This window comes from Galeopterus variegatus, unplaced genomic scaffold (assembly GCF_000696425.1).
Source record: "Galeopterus variegatus unplaced genomic scaffold, G_variegatus-3.0.2 Scaffold504, whole genome shotgun sequence".
Taxonomy (NCBI): domain Eukaryota; kingdom Metazoa; phylum Chordata; class Mammalia; order Dermoptera; family Cynocephalidae; genus Galeopterus; species Galeopterus variegatus.
The window spans coordinates 559,565-575,974 of record NW_007726615.1 but is presented as its reverse complement, the minus strand read 5'-3'; the positions used below and the strand labels follow the sequence as shown (position 1 = coordinate 575,974).

Below are 16,410 nucleotides of genomic sequence, written 5' to 3'. Positions count from 1 at the left end.
GGTACATGAATATTGCAGTTTTTCCTTGGAAGATCTAAGAGATTACTAAATGGGAATAAGACGATAGGTTTGTATATAGGTGATCAATGATCTTTACTTACCATTCATTAGAAAAAAGCTAAACGCTTTGGAATCCATTTGAATGTCTATCATCATGCTGTTCATTAATGTATCCACTAGCCACACGTGGCTATTTAAAATTAAATTTAAAATAATTAAAATTAAAAAAATTTAAAATTTAGTTCATCAGTAGCACTAGGCACATTTCAAGGGCTCAATAGACATATACAGCCAGTGGCTACCATACTGGACAGTGCATATTTAGAACATTTCCATTTTCCAGAAAGTTCTATTGGATAATGCTAGTCTACAGACTTCAGACTACAGTAACAAATGATTTATAATCTTAGACAAAAGCTAATCTATGCCACCATAAACTAGCTAATGTTAGTGTCCCCCTCAAATTTATATTTTGCAACATAATCCCTAATGCAACAGTATTAAGAGGTGGGACAGTTATGAGGTGATTAGGTCATGAGGGCACAGCCCTCATGAATGGAATTAGTGTTTTATAAAAGAGGCCTGAAGGAGCTTGTTTGCCATTTCCACCATGTGAGGACACAACAAGAAGGTGCCATGTATAAAAGAGACAGCAAATCTGCCAGCACCTTGATCTTGGACTTCCCAGCTTCCAGAACTATAAGAAATAAATTTCTGTTGTTTAAAAGCTACCCAGTCTAAGTTATTTTGTTATGGCAACCTGATTATGAGAAGGTAGCAGCTATTTTAGTTTTTCACTCACATGTTGTTCTTGGTCTTCCTTTATATTAAGAATTGCTTTCCTACTTGACTTTTCTTATTAATCATCACATTTATGCAACCATATTACTTCAGCTATGTGTTTTCTTCTTTTCTCCCAACACTTGATTTAAAGCTAGGTTGGCAAGGCAAATATAATACAAAGCATGATAAAATGCAAATAGTTCTAAATTATTTACTTTACAAACTACAGTTTCATAGAAATTTATCTCTTTATTTGGTTATATATTTCTTATTCCAGTGCTTGTTAAATATTCAGTGTTTTAAGCACAAGTGCTGAAGGAGAAATACCGCATGTTCTCACTCATAACTGGGAGGGAGGGAGGGAGGAAGGAAGAAAGAACCACAACAATATGTTGAACTTTCAGAAGGAGAGAACAAACCTAAGGACACTAGGGGAGGGAAGGAGGAAGGAGGTTCAGGGAGGGAGGAAGGAGGTTTGGGGAGTGATAGGCTGGGTAAAGGGCTTAAAGAAAAATTAAAATTTGTAATAATGAATACGCTAATAATAAAAATTTTTTTTAAAAAAAGCACAAGTGCCCAGGAAAAAAACATTTACTTTTGCTTCCAGTGGATGACCAGAGAGTTATAGGTGATGTGTACAGACATTTTCAATAAAACATTTTCAGCTGAATTATAAACAGGTCTCTCATTTCTATGCTTACAAGGGAATAAAATTACCACTTCTTGCTTCTTCCATAAAAGCTGTGAAGAGCTCATTTATGTGCATAAATATAAAGAGCTATATATAGTCATACTCTTTCCTTGCTATGGTTATAGTAGATATATAAAATATTATAATGCTCCCATGAAAGACAAAATTTCAGAATATCATAACTGATTTTTCTGCCCTTTTGACAATTTTTCCTGATATTAATTTTAAACTTTTATGCAAACTGATTAGCACTAAAAGTAAAAAAATATATATAATGATCCACTCTTCACTAATTAAAAGAAAACTAATTGGAATGTGCATATGCTGCTTAGGAATAACATATGTGAAAAACAATGTGAAGATTACTTTCATTTTAAGTGGGAAATGAATTTTATTCATCAAACTTCTTAGCATTATCCGAAATGCTTGGTTCTTTTTAAGTTTACCGCAAACAGAAAACAAGAAAATGTTTTTCTGGAAGATTCTGTAAGTTTCCCAACTGACCAATTTAATGTTTACTGAGTTCCCAATATCTACATTTTAATTGTGGAGATTCATCTTTATAGAAATCCCTGTGGATTTGTTACTCTACAACTGCCATTCCTGAGGCTGAAAAAGAAACAAATAAAAAGAGGTAAAAAAGAAAATGGTTGAAATGTATAAATATCCTGAGTTTTTTTTTCCTTTCTTTTTTTTAAGTATGTAACCTTCCAGCTTTGCTCTCAGACAGACTTATGAAAATATACTGCAGATGTGCAAGGTTCTTGAAATACAGTTAAAGGTTAATCTAAGCTTTGAAGGTCCAAGGTAGCCATGCAGATTAGTGTTTCCTGGTCCTATAAAGACAAAGCATTATATTATTGATTTCACTACTATTTGAAAAAGTATTAAAAATAGTGTATGAGACAGGAAGGATATTTCCTTACGTGTTCTGGTCATTCTATATATATATAAAATATACATATGAGTATATATATATATATATAAAGTATACATGAATATATATAGTCATATATATAAAAATACATATGAAAAATTCTCTCTATATAAAATATATGAATATATATAGTCATATATATAAAATATATATATGAAAAATATATTTAAAAATATATATGAAAAATATGGTTTAAGTTTGGCTTATAATGGTCCTAAGAGTTTTGGTAGCACAGTGGAATTCTGTACAGCTAACACTTTATCGTCCAATTTCCAACAAGTCCCCCCTTTTATATAATAGTTATTTCTATAACACAAGTATTAGTCACCTCCTATCATCATAGACATAAACTTCTGTAATATTTTTCTTCAAGTTCTTACAGGATGTTCCACTAATTGTCTTTAAAATAAAGAACTTACAGTCAAGGAATTTTCACCATTATCATGTCTTGTATGATTATGAGCTCTCCCTCGACCATCAGAGATACTGAGCAAGTCTCCTCCAAAAGGTTCAGAAAAACTTCTCATCATCCGTCTCACACTTTCTTGGTGTGCAAGAAAAGAATCACTGTCGAAAATACAAATAATCAAGTAAGATTAAATGTTGGCATTTAAATAATAAGTAGGTAGCTAAATATGATAATTATTTTGGGCTAGTATGCTTGTTTTTTTTTTCTTTTCTTTTTGTCTTTTTCGTGACCGGTAAAGGGATCGCAACCCTTGGTGTGGTGTCACCCACACCGTGCTCAGCCAGTGAGCGCACCAGCCATTCTTATATAGGATCCGAACCCGCGGCGGGAGCGTCGCTGTGCTCCCAGCGCTGCACCACGGGGTCGGCCCTAGTATGCTTGTTAAAGAGAAAAAAGAAAATTTAGGCGAACAGAATTATCTCATAAATGCCCATTACTTATAAATACACTTTTATGAAAATCTATTCTATATGTTATCCACTATAAATTATGTATAATAATAAAAATACTCCTTTATTTATCCTGTACTGTATAAAAATGGTAAACACAAAGTAACACATTTCAGGTAGCTTAAGCTAAGGGAAATGGCAAAATGAATCTAAAAAATATTGCTGCCAGGTACAGGCCACTTTGGGCAGTCAAATAAATTCTAGTGAGAACTAATAAAGAAATCTGGCTTACTTATTTTTTTAACTCATTTATAAAATACGAGCATTGAGAACTATGGGTATGTTATGAACACTGTAAAGATATAACATATTTTAATAGACAAAGACAAAGCTACAGATAACCTCTACGAGGCTAACATGTTTCTAGGAACTCTAAATACTAGAAATCACCACACAGCAAAAGTATCTGCTAAATCTTAACATAGTGCTTCTCAAAGTTTTTGGAGATTACCAACCAACTAGTGAGCTGGTTAGCAGTGTGGATTCCTGTGTACCACCACCGCCCCCACCCTCAACATCACAATCAAATTTAGCAGCTCTGGTTGTGATTTGTGGACATAAGTCCCTGGTGATTTTAACTCAAGTAGGCGCTCACCAACCTTTGAGGAACACTGCCCCTTCTGTGTTTGTGGTACTTGAATTAATTAAAACCAAAACCTCTCTCTTCCTGAGCCTGTTTCCATAGTTGTAAAATAAGGATAATATTGCATATCCCTGTTGTCAAGCACAAAGCACAGTATCTGACCCATATAATATGTTGAATAAATGTTAATTTCCCTTACCTTCTTGTCCTAACTCATGTATGGATGCCACTCCCTATTATTCTATCATTAAATACCTCTCATAGAAAAAAAAGAGAACTGTATTTGATTTAAAAAAACACATATAGCAATGATCATGTTTTAGGTTCCATTCTATGTGCTCTATAAATGTCAATGCCCTTAATCTGATGTTAACCCTTTCATAGCAAGTTCTATTCAAGAATCTAAAATTTTTAACATCTCATCACAATGGTTTTCCCAACTTTGTTTCCATTGGAAAGTCACTGATCCACTAGTCAATTCCTTATTCCCCCAAAAGCATGACCTCCTTTCAGACTTCTCTACCTCGGTTACATCTCCCTTGGGACACCCTTCCCCCTTCTAATCCAATTCCAATCCTCTGATCTCATTATGAGGAAGCTCAAAATTTCTGTCTTCCAACAGTAATCCCAGGCAGAAAGAGCTTTTCCTCTGAATTCTGTAGTATTTGTATACATAAGCCTATACCAAGGGAGCTCAGATTATTCATATATTACCTTGGAGGTTAAAAACAAAACACAATTGCTCCAAGTGCAATTATTTTAAGATTAGCAAACTGCTTAACTGGATTTGTGTTTGCGTGTGTGGAAAAGTTCTTTGTTTTGATCAAGCTTTATTTAGGTATAATTTAAACACAATGAAATTTACCCACTTTAATTGAACAGTTTGATGAATTCTGAAAAATGTATACAGTCATAACTACCACAATTAAGATACAGAATACTTCCATCATCCCCAAAAGTTCCCTCTTGCCCCTTTGCAGATAATTAGCTCCTCCTAATCCTAGTTACCACTAATAGGCTGTCACTATGGTTTTGCCTTTTCCAGAATTTCATACAATGGAATTATACAGTATGTCATCTTTTGTCTCTAGCTTCTTTCACTTAGCATAATGCTTCTGTGATTCGTGCATGTTTTTTCATTTATCAGTAGTTCATTCTGTTTTATTGCTAAGTCTATTGTATGTATATAATTATATCACAATATAATTACAAAACTGTTTCTAGTTTTTGGCTATTATAAAGATGCTATGAACATTCATGTACTAGTCTTTGTGTATACACAGTTTCATTTCTCTTGAGTAAACACCTTGGAGTAGGACTGCTGGGTCATATGTTGAGTATGTTAACTTTGTAAAACCTGTGAACCAAAAGTTCCAATTGCACTACATTCTTGGTGAAACTTTGTCTTGTCAAACTTTTTAATTTTAGCCATCCCAGTCTTGGTGTAATAATACCTTATTGTGGTTTTACTTTGTATTATTTGTTATTCATATATCTTCTTTGATAAAGTGTTCAAATATTTTCCCTATTTTTAAAAACCAGGTTGCCTTTATTTTGAGTTATAAGAATTCTTTATACACATTCTGGATACAAGGTTTTTATCAGATAATATATGTTTTGTATTTTTTTCCCAGCCTTGGACTTGCCTTTTCATTTTCTTAACATCAACTTATTCAGCCACTGTATTAGTCCATTTTGGTTTGCTGTAACAGAATACCTAAGACTGGGTAATTTATAAAGAACAAGGGTTTATTTGGCTTACAATTCTGGGACAACTGCATCTGGTGTGGGCCTCAGGCTGCTTCTACTCACAACAGAAAATGGCAGGCAGTAGGCAGGTATGAGCAGATCACATGGCGAGAGGAAGCAAGAGAGAGGGGAGGTGCCAGGGTCTTTTAAACAACCAACTCTCACGGGAACTAACAGAGTGAGATCTCACTCAGGTCCCCCTTCCCCAGGGAGGGCATTAATCCATTCATGAGGGATCCGCCCCCATGACTCAAACAGCTCCGAACACTGTCACATTGGGGATCAGATTTCCACACGAGTTTTGACAGAGACAACACAACCAAACTCTATCAGCCACAAAGCCATGAATATTGTTCAGTCTTCAACTTTCACCAGACTATGACCTTGTAAAGCAGTTTTATTTCTGACTTAATTTTCTGTCTTTCATCTTTTTAAAAACTAATTCTAATATTTTATATATCTCTAAAAACTCCTTAGATTATTTTTAGATGAGGAATAAATAGAATTTTAAAAAGCAAAAGGAATAATTGGAATAGTAAGTTAGAAGTGGACATTCTGTTAGAAGTGGAAAGTTAATCTGTTAGTTAGAAGTGGAAAGTTAAGACTTCCATTTTTGTTTCATTTCATCTAATATGGAAGATTTATTTGTGGCATACTGCAAAATGTCTGATATTATTGAACAATTTCAGTTAGAAATATTATAAACTTGATTATATATTCTCTGGTAAATTAATAAACTCACTAATTTATACTTGTGGTAGACAGCTACTAAGATGGCCCCCAATGATCCCACTCCCTGATATTCATGCCATTATGTAATCTCCTCCCCTTGAACATGGGCTGGATTTCCTGACTTGTTTGTAATAAATAGAATACAACCGAAGCGATAGAATGTCACTTCCAAAATTACATTTTAAAAAGACCATGACTTCTGTCTTAGGTGTTCTGTCACACATTATGGCTCACTGCAGGAGAAGCTACTGAAATGGTGTGAGGCAACCCTGTGGGTGGGTCCATGTCAATTAGCCTTAAAAGCGGATTTCTGAGACCAGCCAACAGTCATGTGAATTAACTTCAAAGTGGATTCCTCACGAGTCAAGACTTGAGATGTCCATAGCCTTGAGCTATGATTTTTTGTTTGTTTTTTGGTGGCTGGCCAGTATGGGGAACTGAAACCTTCACCTTGGCGTTACAATGCCATGCTCTAACCAGCTGAGCTAACTGACCAGCCTCAACCAACAACTTTGATTGCAGCCTCTTGAGAGGCCCTTAGTCAGAACTAGCCAGCTAACCTACTTCCAGTTTCTAATTAACAGAAATTATGACATAATGTTTGTTGTTTTAAGCTAAGTGACAGCAGGCACGGGTAACTAATACATTACATCCCAAGCAAAGCACATTTAAAACTGCCCTCATCCTAAGTCATCATTTTTATTGGCTTCAACTAAAGACAGAGGAAAATTAATGCAAATCTATAGCAGGTCTGTTTTTGCATTATAAGAAAAAGTTTTATAGATTTTCACCAATTTTGAGACTATGTTTGGGATGGTCTGAATTAAAACATAAGCAGCTTCTGCATAAGCAAACCTCAGTTGACACACAGGTGGTCTAACTCTAGAGCAGCTGAAACTGAGGCACAAGAAGCCTATGGAACTGTTGATAAGAAGATGTAAGTCCCATGTATTAAAACTCTTGGGCCAGAGAAAACCAATTCTGGCTTAAATATGAGGTTCCTCCACCCCCAAAATCAAGTCACCAAGGAGTTCAGAAATGCAGATATTGATTGCAATAGAGATGCTTCTCTATGTAGCAAGCATCGAGGTGAGTAGAGTCTTTATCTAGGAATCATTAGTGATTTTCCTAAGAAATGGTGGGGAGACCATGTGATACACATAGTTTGGTAATATGAATGAATAAAGATACAGTTCCTGGTCTAGAGGAATTTATATTCTAACAGAGAAGTAAGATTTTTATATATTTTTAAATTAAGATTATAAAATTAGGAAATCGTATTAGTTTCTTATCACTACTAGAAAAAAGTACCACCAACTTGTGACTTAAAATAACACAAATTTATTGTCTTACAGTGGTGGTCAGAAGTACAAAATGGATCTGAGAGAGCTAAAAATCAAGGTGTTGGCAGGGCTATATTCCTTCTGGAGGCTGTAGTGCGGAATGTTTCCTCACTTTTTCTAGCTTCTAAAGTCTTAGGGCCTGTGCTCCTGGCTTGCGGCCACCTTCCTCCATCTTCAAAGCCAGCAGCATAGCATCTTCACATCTCTCTGACTCTTCTGCCTCCTTCCTTTTGATTAAATTGAACCCTCCTGGATAATCCAGGTTAATCTTATTTTAAGGTTAGCTAATTAACAAACTTAATTCCATCTGTAAACACAATTCCCCCTTGCCATATATGATAACATATTCACAGGTTCCAGGGATTAGCACATGGACATCTTTAGGGGAACCATTATTCTGCCTACCACAGATATGTTCCTAAAATAACATTATTTAAGAAGTTTTGAGAAAAACCACCCAACTGTTCCTGCCATGTCTGCATAAAATAGTCCCAGAAGACTGAAAGGTTGTAAAATATAGCTTGTGATTCCCCTGGCACTAGCATGATGAATGGGATGTCTATTAATGATGATTATGAGAGTAGCAGATTAACAAACACAAGTCTGGATTAGAACGAACCAAAAAGGATCCTGAAAGCATTGGTTCCTGAAGAAGTACAGTATCCAGCCCAATCGCAGCATTCTCTCTGCATTCATGGCCTGATTTGTAACTATTATTTTCTGTTACAATTCAAGGGGACCTTTGAGGTTCTTCCTGAGACTATTAAATGACTACAAAATTAAAAAAAAATAAGTTAGGGCTGGCCAGTTCGCTCAGTTGGTTAGAGCTGGTGCTAATAACACCTGGGTTCAAGGTCTGTACCGGCCAGCCAAAAAAAAGAAAGTGAAGAGCTATTTAATGCCCTGTCATGAACTTCCTGCTTAAACTTACTAGAGTAAATTTTGTTTTCTACAACTAAACCAAAGTAGGTGGGAAGGTATACTCCTACTGTTTTGTCAGCTTTAATCCTATTCTGGCACTTCCGTGTAGTATTGACTACTCCAATTATTTTACCATTTTTCTTTCAAGTATTCTTTGCTATTTTTTCCCCCACTTTTTTCCCCTTTCTCTCAGAGTTTTTAGGGAAGGCATATATTACCATTATTGGGAATCATGGGGGACATTTTCTTCAATTCAAGTTAATAATAATTAAAATCTTGCTATTCGTGTTAGCTCTCTTCATAAAGCAAAAACTATTGGAAATATAATAACATACAGAAAATATTATTTAATGTCTTCTCTGCTAGACTGAAAGCTTCTTGAGGAAAGGGAACACATCTCTTATTTACTCCACTGTCCAAAATTATGGGGCCCATAGATGTTTCTTGACTGATTAATGGATTAACCGAAAAAAGGATAGGGAAAGAGCACTTTAAAAGAACTTAAATGGAATATTATGCCACCTTTAAAAGTGAAAGGTAAATTATTTATGTATTGAATACGGAAGGATTAGCAAGATAAATACTATACATCCATCTGAATAAAAAAATTCAATACATATGCTTATTATATATCTTAGAATATATCCCTCAGACACTGTGATGGTTAATTTTGTGTGTCAAATTGACTGGGTTGTGAGGTGCCCAAGTATTAGGCTAAACATTATCTCTGAGTATGCCTGTGAGGGTGTTTCCAGATTAAATTATCATGGGAATTGGTGGACTCAGTAAAGTAGATTGCCCTCCCCAACGTTGGTGGGCATCATCCAACCCACTGAGGACCTGAAAAGAACAAAGGGCAGATGAAGGGAGAATTCACCCCTCCTTCTGCCTGACTGCAGAGCTGGGACATCAGTCTTCTCCTGCCTTCTGACTGGGATTTACACCATTGGTTCCTCTGGTTCTCAGGCCTTTGAAATCTCAGACTGAATTACAGCACGAGCTTTCCTGTGTTTCCAACTTATAGATGGCAGACTGTGGGACTTCTCAGCCTCCATAATTGTGTAAGCCAATTCCTGATGATCTCTTTATATAAATATATATACTACTACACACACGTGTGTGCACACACATATAGAGAGATATACATATATATCTCCTATTGGTTCTGTTTCTTTGGAGAACCCTGACTAATACAGAGGCCATGCAACAAACTGGTTACAGTGGTTATATTCTGGAAGGGTAGAGGGGCCAGAGGTAGGAAGGAGCCTTTTTTTTCTTTTTCTTTCTTCCATTCTAACCAATTTTAAGAATATAGTTCAATAATGCTAAGTATATTCACGCTGTTCAAAGGAGGGAGTCTTTTAACCATGTACTTTTCTGTACCTTTAAAATTTTTATCACAAGCATGTAAATTTGAAAAATGCACTTTTGAAGATGTAAAGCATCTTGATACTTTATATTATATAATAAGGCATTAATTGCCAGATGTTGGATATTACTAATTTTTAAAAAGACTTTTTCATTTTATAATGTCTCATAACTCGTATAAACATGGAAAATTGAAATAAGAGAAGTTCTGTGATTCTAAATCAAATGCAAAATTACAGTTAAGGCTGTATAAATCTGTTTTTCTTTCATAATAGTAATAAAACTTATCTCTTGGCAATTCCCACTAAAATACTGTTCTGACATTCATGGTTAAGATACTAGTAAGTTTTGTTTCAATAAATTAATACTTTTCAGCTGTTATTAATTAGGCATCCATTTTAAAAATATGCTAAGGCAGAAACGATACTCCAAAAACACTGTGTAGTTGAGGCCTTATTGTCTTAATTAAACTTGAACATAATTTGAATCTTCTGAAAAGTGAACGTAGAAATTTGTTACACAAAATGTTTCAAACGATTAAGTTGATTCTACCACAAATAGTTTAAAGGCAGACTGTTTTTTAACCTATCTAAAGGATTTTTTTTTTCTTTTTTGGGGGGATGGGAGAAACTATTGTGGTTAATTAGACTACTCCTTTGCAGTTCAGAAATGTAACATCTCAGCAGTGAAATTTTACCAAAAATAACTAGATCTCAATAGTTCCAGCAATAAAAATCTGGTCTGGTACTCAGAAGAACTGGTATTTCCAACGTATACTTAACATTTCAAACTATTACAATAAAAAATAGAAAAGATGAATATTCTCTAAATAAATCTAATAGGGAGACTGTATATGAGAGTGTTTCTGGACTGTTTTGTTTTATAGAATTGTTTATTCTCGTGCAATCAATTGTTTTAAAGGAAACTGTTAAGTAGGAAAAAACATAGTTATAAATGACTTAAATAGCAGGTCCTATGCATACCTAACATTATAAATTTCAACCATTAGGACCGGTGCTGGTCTAGATGATTGATAACCACTTTACAAAGCAGATGTTTGACTAATAATCTACATTTTAAATAATTATGACAGTACTCTTCTTCATTTACTCTCTTGTCATAACTCTCCTTTCCTCTACATACTGATCCACTTGGGGACACTGCTCTGACTACTTTCCCCTCCTTCCTGTTCACTGACAAACCTTATGCAAAGTCATAAAAGGAGAGTGTTCCTTATTGTGTGCAGGAGGAGGATGTCCTTAGTGCAATAGAATGAAAAATTTCAACAGCAGAACAGAAATTAAACTATTTTCAACCAAATTAGTAACTGAGTCTTTCAGAATGAAAAGAGTCTCTTTAAGTTAAATGTTTGGGTATTAACAGGATAATTGTTGTAGTTGTAAAATTCATTTATGAAATATAGTAAAATAAAGACACGAGCATTAGGTTTATTGAGATATTACATTTTTCATCCTTTCCAACTCAAAATGAAGTATAACATACTAAGGAACAGACAGATAAAGATATTATACAAGGGTACTTCAAAAGATGACAAGGATCTTTCTATGAACTTTTGAAGTACCCTTGTATATACAATGCATAAAAGAATCATAAGCAAGGTTATTTTTCCATTAATTCTTGTGGGATTTTAGTGGTTTTTTGGGTGGTTTCCCTAGAGTTTACCATATATGTTTACAACTAATCTAAGTACGTTTTCAAATAACATACTGCTTTACAGGTAGTAAGTACAAGTACCTTATCATAACAAAATACTCCAAATTCCTGCCTCCTATCCCTTGTATCATTACTGTCATTCATATCTCTTGTACACAAGCATATATCTATATATATATATTGCATACATAATCAAATACACTGTTATTATTTTGAAAAAACTGTTAGCTTAATTAAGAATAAGAAAAATAAAAGTTTTTATTTTACCTTCACTTATCCTCTGATGTTCTTTGTATAGATCAGAGTTTCTGACCTGCATCATTTTCCTTTTCTCTGAGAAACTTCTTTTAACATTTCTTGCAAGGCAGGTCTACTGGCAAACAACTCAATTTTTGTTCGAGAAAGTATTTCTCCTTCACTTTTGAAAGATAATTTCACAGGGTACAGAATTCTTGGTGTTTTTTTCTCTCAACACCTTAAATATTTCACTCTATACTCTTCTTGCTTGCATAGTTTCTGAGAAGAGTTCTTGTCTTTACTCCTCTGGCCTCTTTCAAGTTTTTTTCTTTATCTCTGATTTTCTAAAGTTTGAATGTGACATGCCTAGGTTTAATTTTCTGGCATTTATCCTGCTTAGCATTCTTTTGAGCTTCCTGGAGCTGTGGTTTAGTGTCTGACGTTAATTTGGGGAAACCCTCAGTCATTATTGCTTCAAATACAGCCTGACTATCCCTACTCCTAAAATCCAAAATCCAAAACTTTTTGAGTACCAACATGATGCTTGAAGGAAATACTCACTGGAGCATTTGGAATTTTGAAATATATATGCAAATATGCCAAAGTCTGAAAAAATCCAAAATCCAAAACACTTCTGGACCCAAGCATTTCAGATAATGCTGAATTGTTTCTGTTCCTTTCTCTTTTTCTTCATCTTCTCTTATTTCCATTATATCCATATTACACCTTTGGTAATTGCCCCACAGTTCTTAGTGTTCTGTTTTTGGTTTTGTTTTTTGTGGTTTTTTGTCTTTTTTCTCTTTGCTTTTCAGTTTTGGAATTTTCTATTGTCATATCCTCAAGCTTGGAGATTCTTTCCTCAGCTGTAGACAGCCTACTAATCAGCCCGTCAAAGGCATTCTTCATTTCTGTTAGTTTGATCTCTAGCATTTATTTTTCTCTTAGAATTTCCATCTCTTTGCTTACATCTGTCCTTGAATGTTGTCTGCTTTTTCCATTAAAGTCTTTTGCATATTAGACGTGTAAGAACCCACCAGAGGAAATAGTCATAGATAATTAGCCTTAGAAGAACCATTTTGTTGAATATAGCTTTAATCAGAATGCTAGCTATGATGAAGTCTTTTTGTAATCTTGGCTTAGAACATAGCAAGAGAAAACACTGCAAACTTTGTGCTTGGGAAAAGCAAGATAGTAAGAGCTAATCAATAACGTGTGGAACAAACCATTCTTCCTTTGGAGTCACAGCTGTCTGGGAACAAGAAGGCATCCACCTTGAGGGGAGCTAGATACTGTGCCCATTTCCCAAGAACAAGTTGAAGAGTTACAAAACTGACCATAACAAAAGCCTGGAGTCTGCAAGATTGCATGTAGCAGCCTCCTGATGGGAATAACCTCCCCCTTCTGTTTCCTACACTCTTCCCTTTAAAAACCCTTGCTGAGGCTCCTGAACCTTTGAGACAGTTTTTAGCCTGTCTCCCAGGCCTGATAATAGAAGTTTCCATACCTTGTATCAACCTCCGACTCTTCAGTCCTTTATTTCTGGTGAAGAAAGTGGCTGTACTTGGGTGCTGGTAACAATCACAGTTTTATAAAATTCTTGGCCGGATAATTCCAACATTCTTGTTATATCTGACTTTGGTTAAGATGCTTATTCAATTTCTTCAAACTAACTTTTTGCCTTTTAGCATGCCTGGTAATTTTTGTTAAAAGGCATACATGATGTACTGTGTAAAAGGAACTCTGATAGATAGGCCTTTAGTAATGTAGTGATAAGGTGTGGGAAGAGGGAAGGTATTTTATAGTCTTAAGATTTGGTCAATCTTTTAATGAACCAATGTCCCTGGACTGTTAGCTTTCACCAACGCATCTTAGTCCTTCCCGAGAAAGACAGGATGGCTGATGAAACTGGAGTTGGGTATTTCCCTTCCCTCAGGTACCTCAGGCTATGATAAAACCCCAGCAAGTTAGGCATTGGTAAAAAGTTTCTTCTAATCACAGGCCTTGTTAAGAAAAACAGAATTCTCTGGTATATTTCAAAATGATTACTTTCCCCTTCCCTCTACTGGAAGCATTCTCTGATACTCATTGTGAGAATCTGGTAGAACTCCCGTAGGTAAAACTTCCAGAAGTGTTGGGGCCCCCCATGACTGGGTCCCCCTGGAGTTTTTAACTCTCACACTTGTCCACATTGAGCCTCCTGCAACTTGTCAGTTACAGTCAGGTTTTTCTACCCTGGCACTGATTCCTGAGGAGGTTTCTGTTCATGGGTTTCTGCTCTGGTAAATTGTGATTCGCTGTATCTGCCTTTCTGTGATTCTCTGTATCTTCCTGTTTCTAATTGTTGGGGCAGCAGTTTGCCCTGTGACCTCACTTCTCTGATGGCTATAAAAAGAGTTGTTTTTTCAGTTTGTTCAGGTTTTAACTTGTTAGGATGGAGTGTTAACCTCTAAGCTCGCTACATGTAGGGTCCTCTTCGTATGATTTTTAATTTTCACTTTTGTCTTAATAGAAGTGAGTGGCATGGAAAATTTAAAAGACTACTATCCCTAGATTTTCCACCTGTTGAAAGTTTGAGACACTATTGCCGCAGAATTACAGACAACTAGCACTCTAAGGAAGTTGTGACAATTTACAAATTAAATACATCAATAGCACACAATGAGCAGCCCATGTTTTAACACACTAGAGGGCAGAAAGAAAGTTGTTTTATCATTTCCCAAATCAAGATCTAAAAATCAAGTTATTTTAAAGTTAAGGAATCACAATTTGGTGTATGTTTCTCCTTACTTTTTATTTGAAGGAACAGAGTTTCAACTAGTTCCAAGACTCATAAATGAATTTTCTAAGAAATCATTTCTTTCTAATTCTTATCTCAAAACCCAGATTATTCCAAGGTATTTGTTATACATTTGTAGTATGTTTAAATGTTTCATAATAAAAATAAAGAAATAAAACTACACAGGGTTAAAGAATTTTATATCATCTGATGTTTTAAAATGGGTAATTCAAAAGAAGGTCCTTTTGCTTAGGGCTCCATACTCACTGGACATTTAGAACTTAGAGTGTGGTTACTAGTATGGAAATTAAAATGTTGGTTTTTGTTATTATGCAGTTACTTAGGAAAACCAGTCAACTTTTCCTTTATGTATATGACGAGGTTTGATGGCAATGAAGAAAAATACTTCAGGGAATATAAGAATTTGTTCCGTGTGTAAGAGCATTAAAAAGCTATTACTTTCATATAGAAACATTAAACTTAGTGGGATTTATTTTTCTCATTGTACTATAATTGGGCTAAAAATTCATCAGGTAAATGTGGCTCACTTAAAATGTTCCTCAGGTTTTTCTTTATTTAAGTAGGGGTAAGTATATTGATATGTACAGCATATCTTATTTTTTGAGTGACATGAACAAAAAGCTGCCTATTAGAAAAAGTGTTAAGACAAAAGTGGGCCTACAGTCTGGCTTTTGCACCTGTCTGAACCAGAAGAAATCTGGCTGGATCTTCTATTGAGTTCAATTCGTGTCTACCCAGAACAGCAGTTGCTTGGAGATAAAACTAAGATTTTTCTTGTTCAAGCTTGAACGTGCTTTTTTCAAAGCCAAAAACACTCTTGTGGTAGCAAGGAGCTGTTTTAACATTCTAAAAAATGAATCTAATGTTTCTTTTCTCAAATGAGAAATTAATAGTTTTTATATTTTTTACCCATACTCCCCCCCCCCTTTTTTTTTTACTTATATTGTCCTCTTTTGAAAATAAATGTTTAATTTTTCTAGGAAAGCAAATTGGAAATATCAGGAGGCTTTAAAAAGTTCAGACCCTACAAACTAGTCATTTCATGCACATAGGTAATAATTTGAAGTGTTTAAAGATTTATGTAAAAATATTCTTTGTATATCCACAGAATACAAAATGTTACAGACTCTAAAGTCATGCTTAAAGAATATCTAAAGATTAGGAAATTGCTCACGGTACATGTTGAGGAAAAACACAGAATATTTAACCATAAAGTTTGGTTCCTATTTTGGAAAAAAAATTTCATAAATGGAAAATGGAAACAAAAGACACTACAATAATGGACTGCATTTTCCTTTACCAAACTTTCTTTCTATAGTTTTCAGACTTTCTGTGAGAATGCATTTTTTGCCAGTAAAAATTTACTATATTCACTACCTCTTTCAAGATTGCCAACACAAACCACAACCAAACTGAATAAAGTTTGACCTCAAATGTACTTTTTAAATTCCATATTATTTACCTTCAGAGTTTATTACATGATAGGAAAAATAAATTGTTGCCCCCTCCTACCACAAATGTGTTTTTTTGTTTGTTTGTTTTTTGTCTTAACCCTTAGATTGATTCTGGGAATAATTTCAACACAAAATTTTTTGTTTTTTCTTTTAAGGGCTGGTAATGTTTCAGGTAAGTTCTTTTTTTTTTTTTTTTTTTTTTTTTTTTTTTTTTTTTTTCCGG

At 34.7% G+C, this 16,410-nt stretch overlaps 1 protein-coding gene across 2 annotated transcripts in view; it reads right to left on the bottom strand.

Annotated features, from left to right (window-relative positions):
* MLF1 (myeloid leukemia factor 1) overlaps positions 1-16,410 on the bottom strand; it is a 35,496-nt gene that overhangs the window by 12,307 nt on the left and 6,779 nt on the right. For both annotated transcript variants that reach the window (XR_550271.1, XM_008569497.1), the window contains exon 2: positions 2,831-2,978. Coding sequence is in view for 1 of the 2 variants with exons in the window: in XM_008569497.1 (XP_008567719.1) it covers positions 2,831-2,978 (148 nt within the window). In the remaining variant the exon portion in view is untranslated. The remainder of the gene's footprint in view (positions 1-2,830; positions 2,979-16,410) is intronic.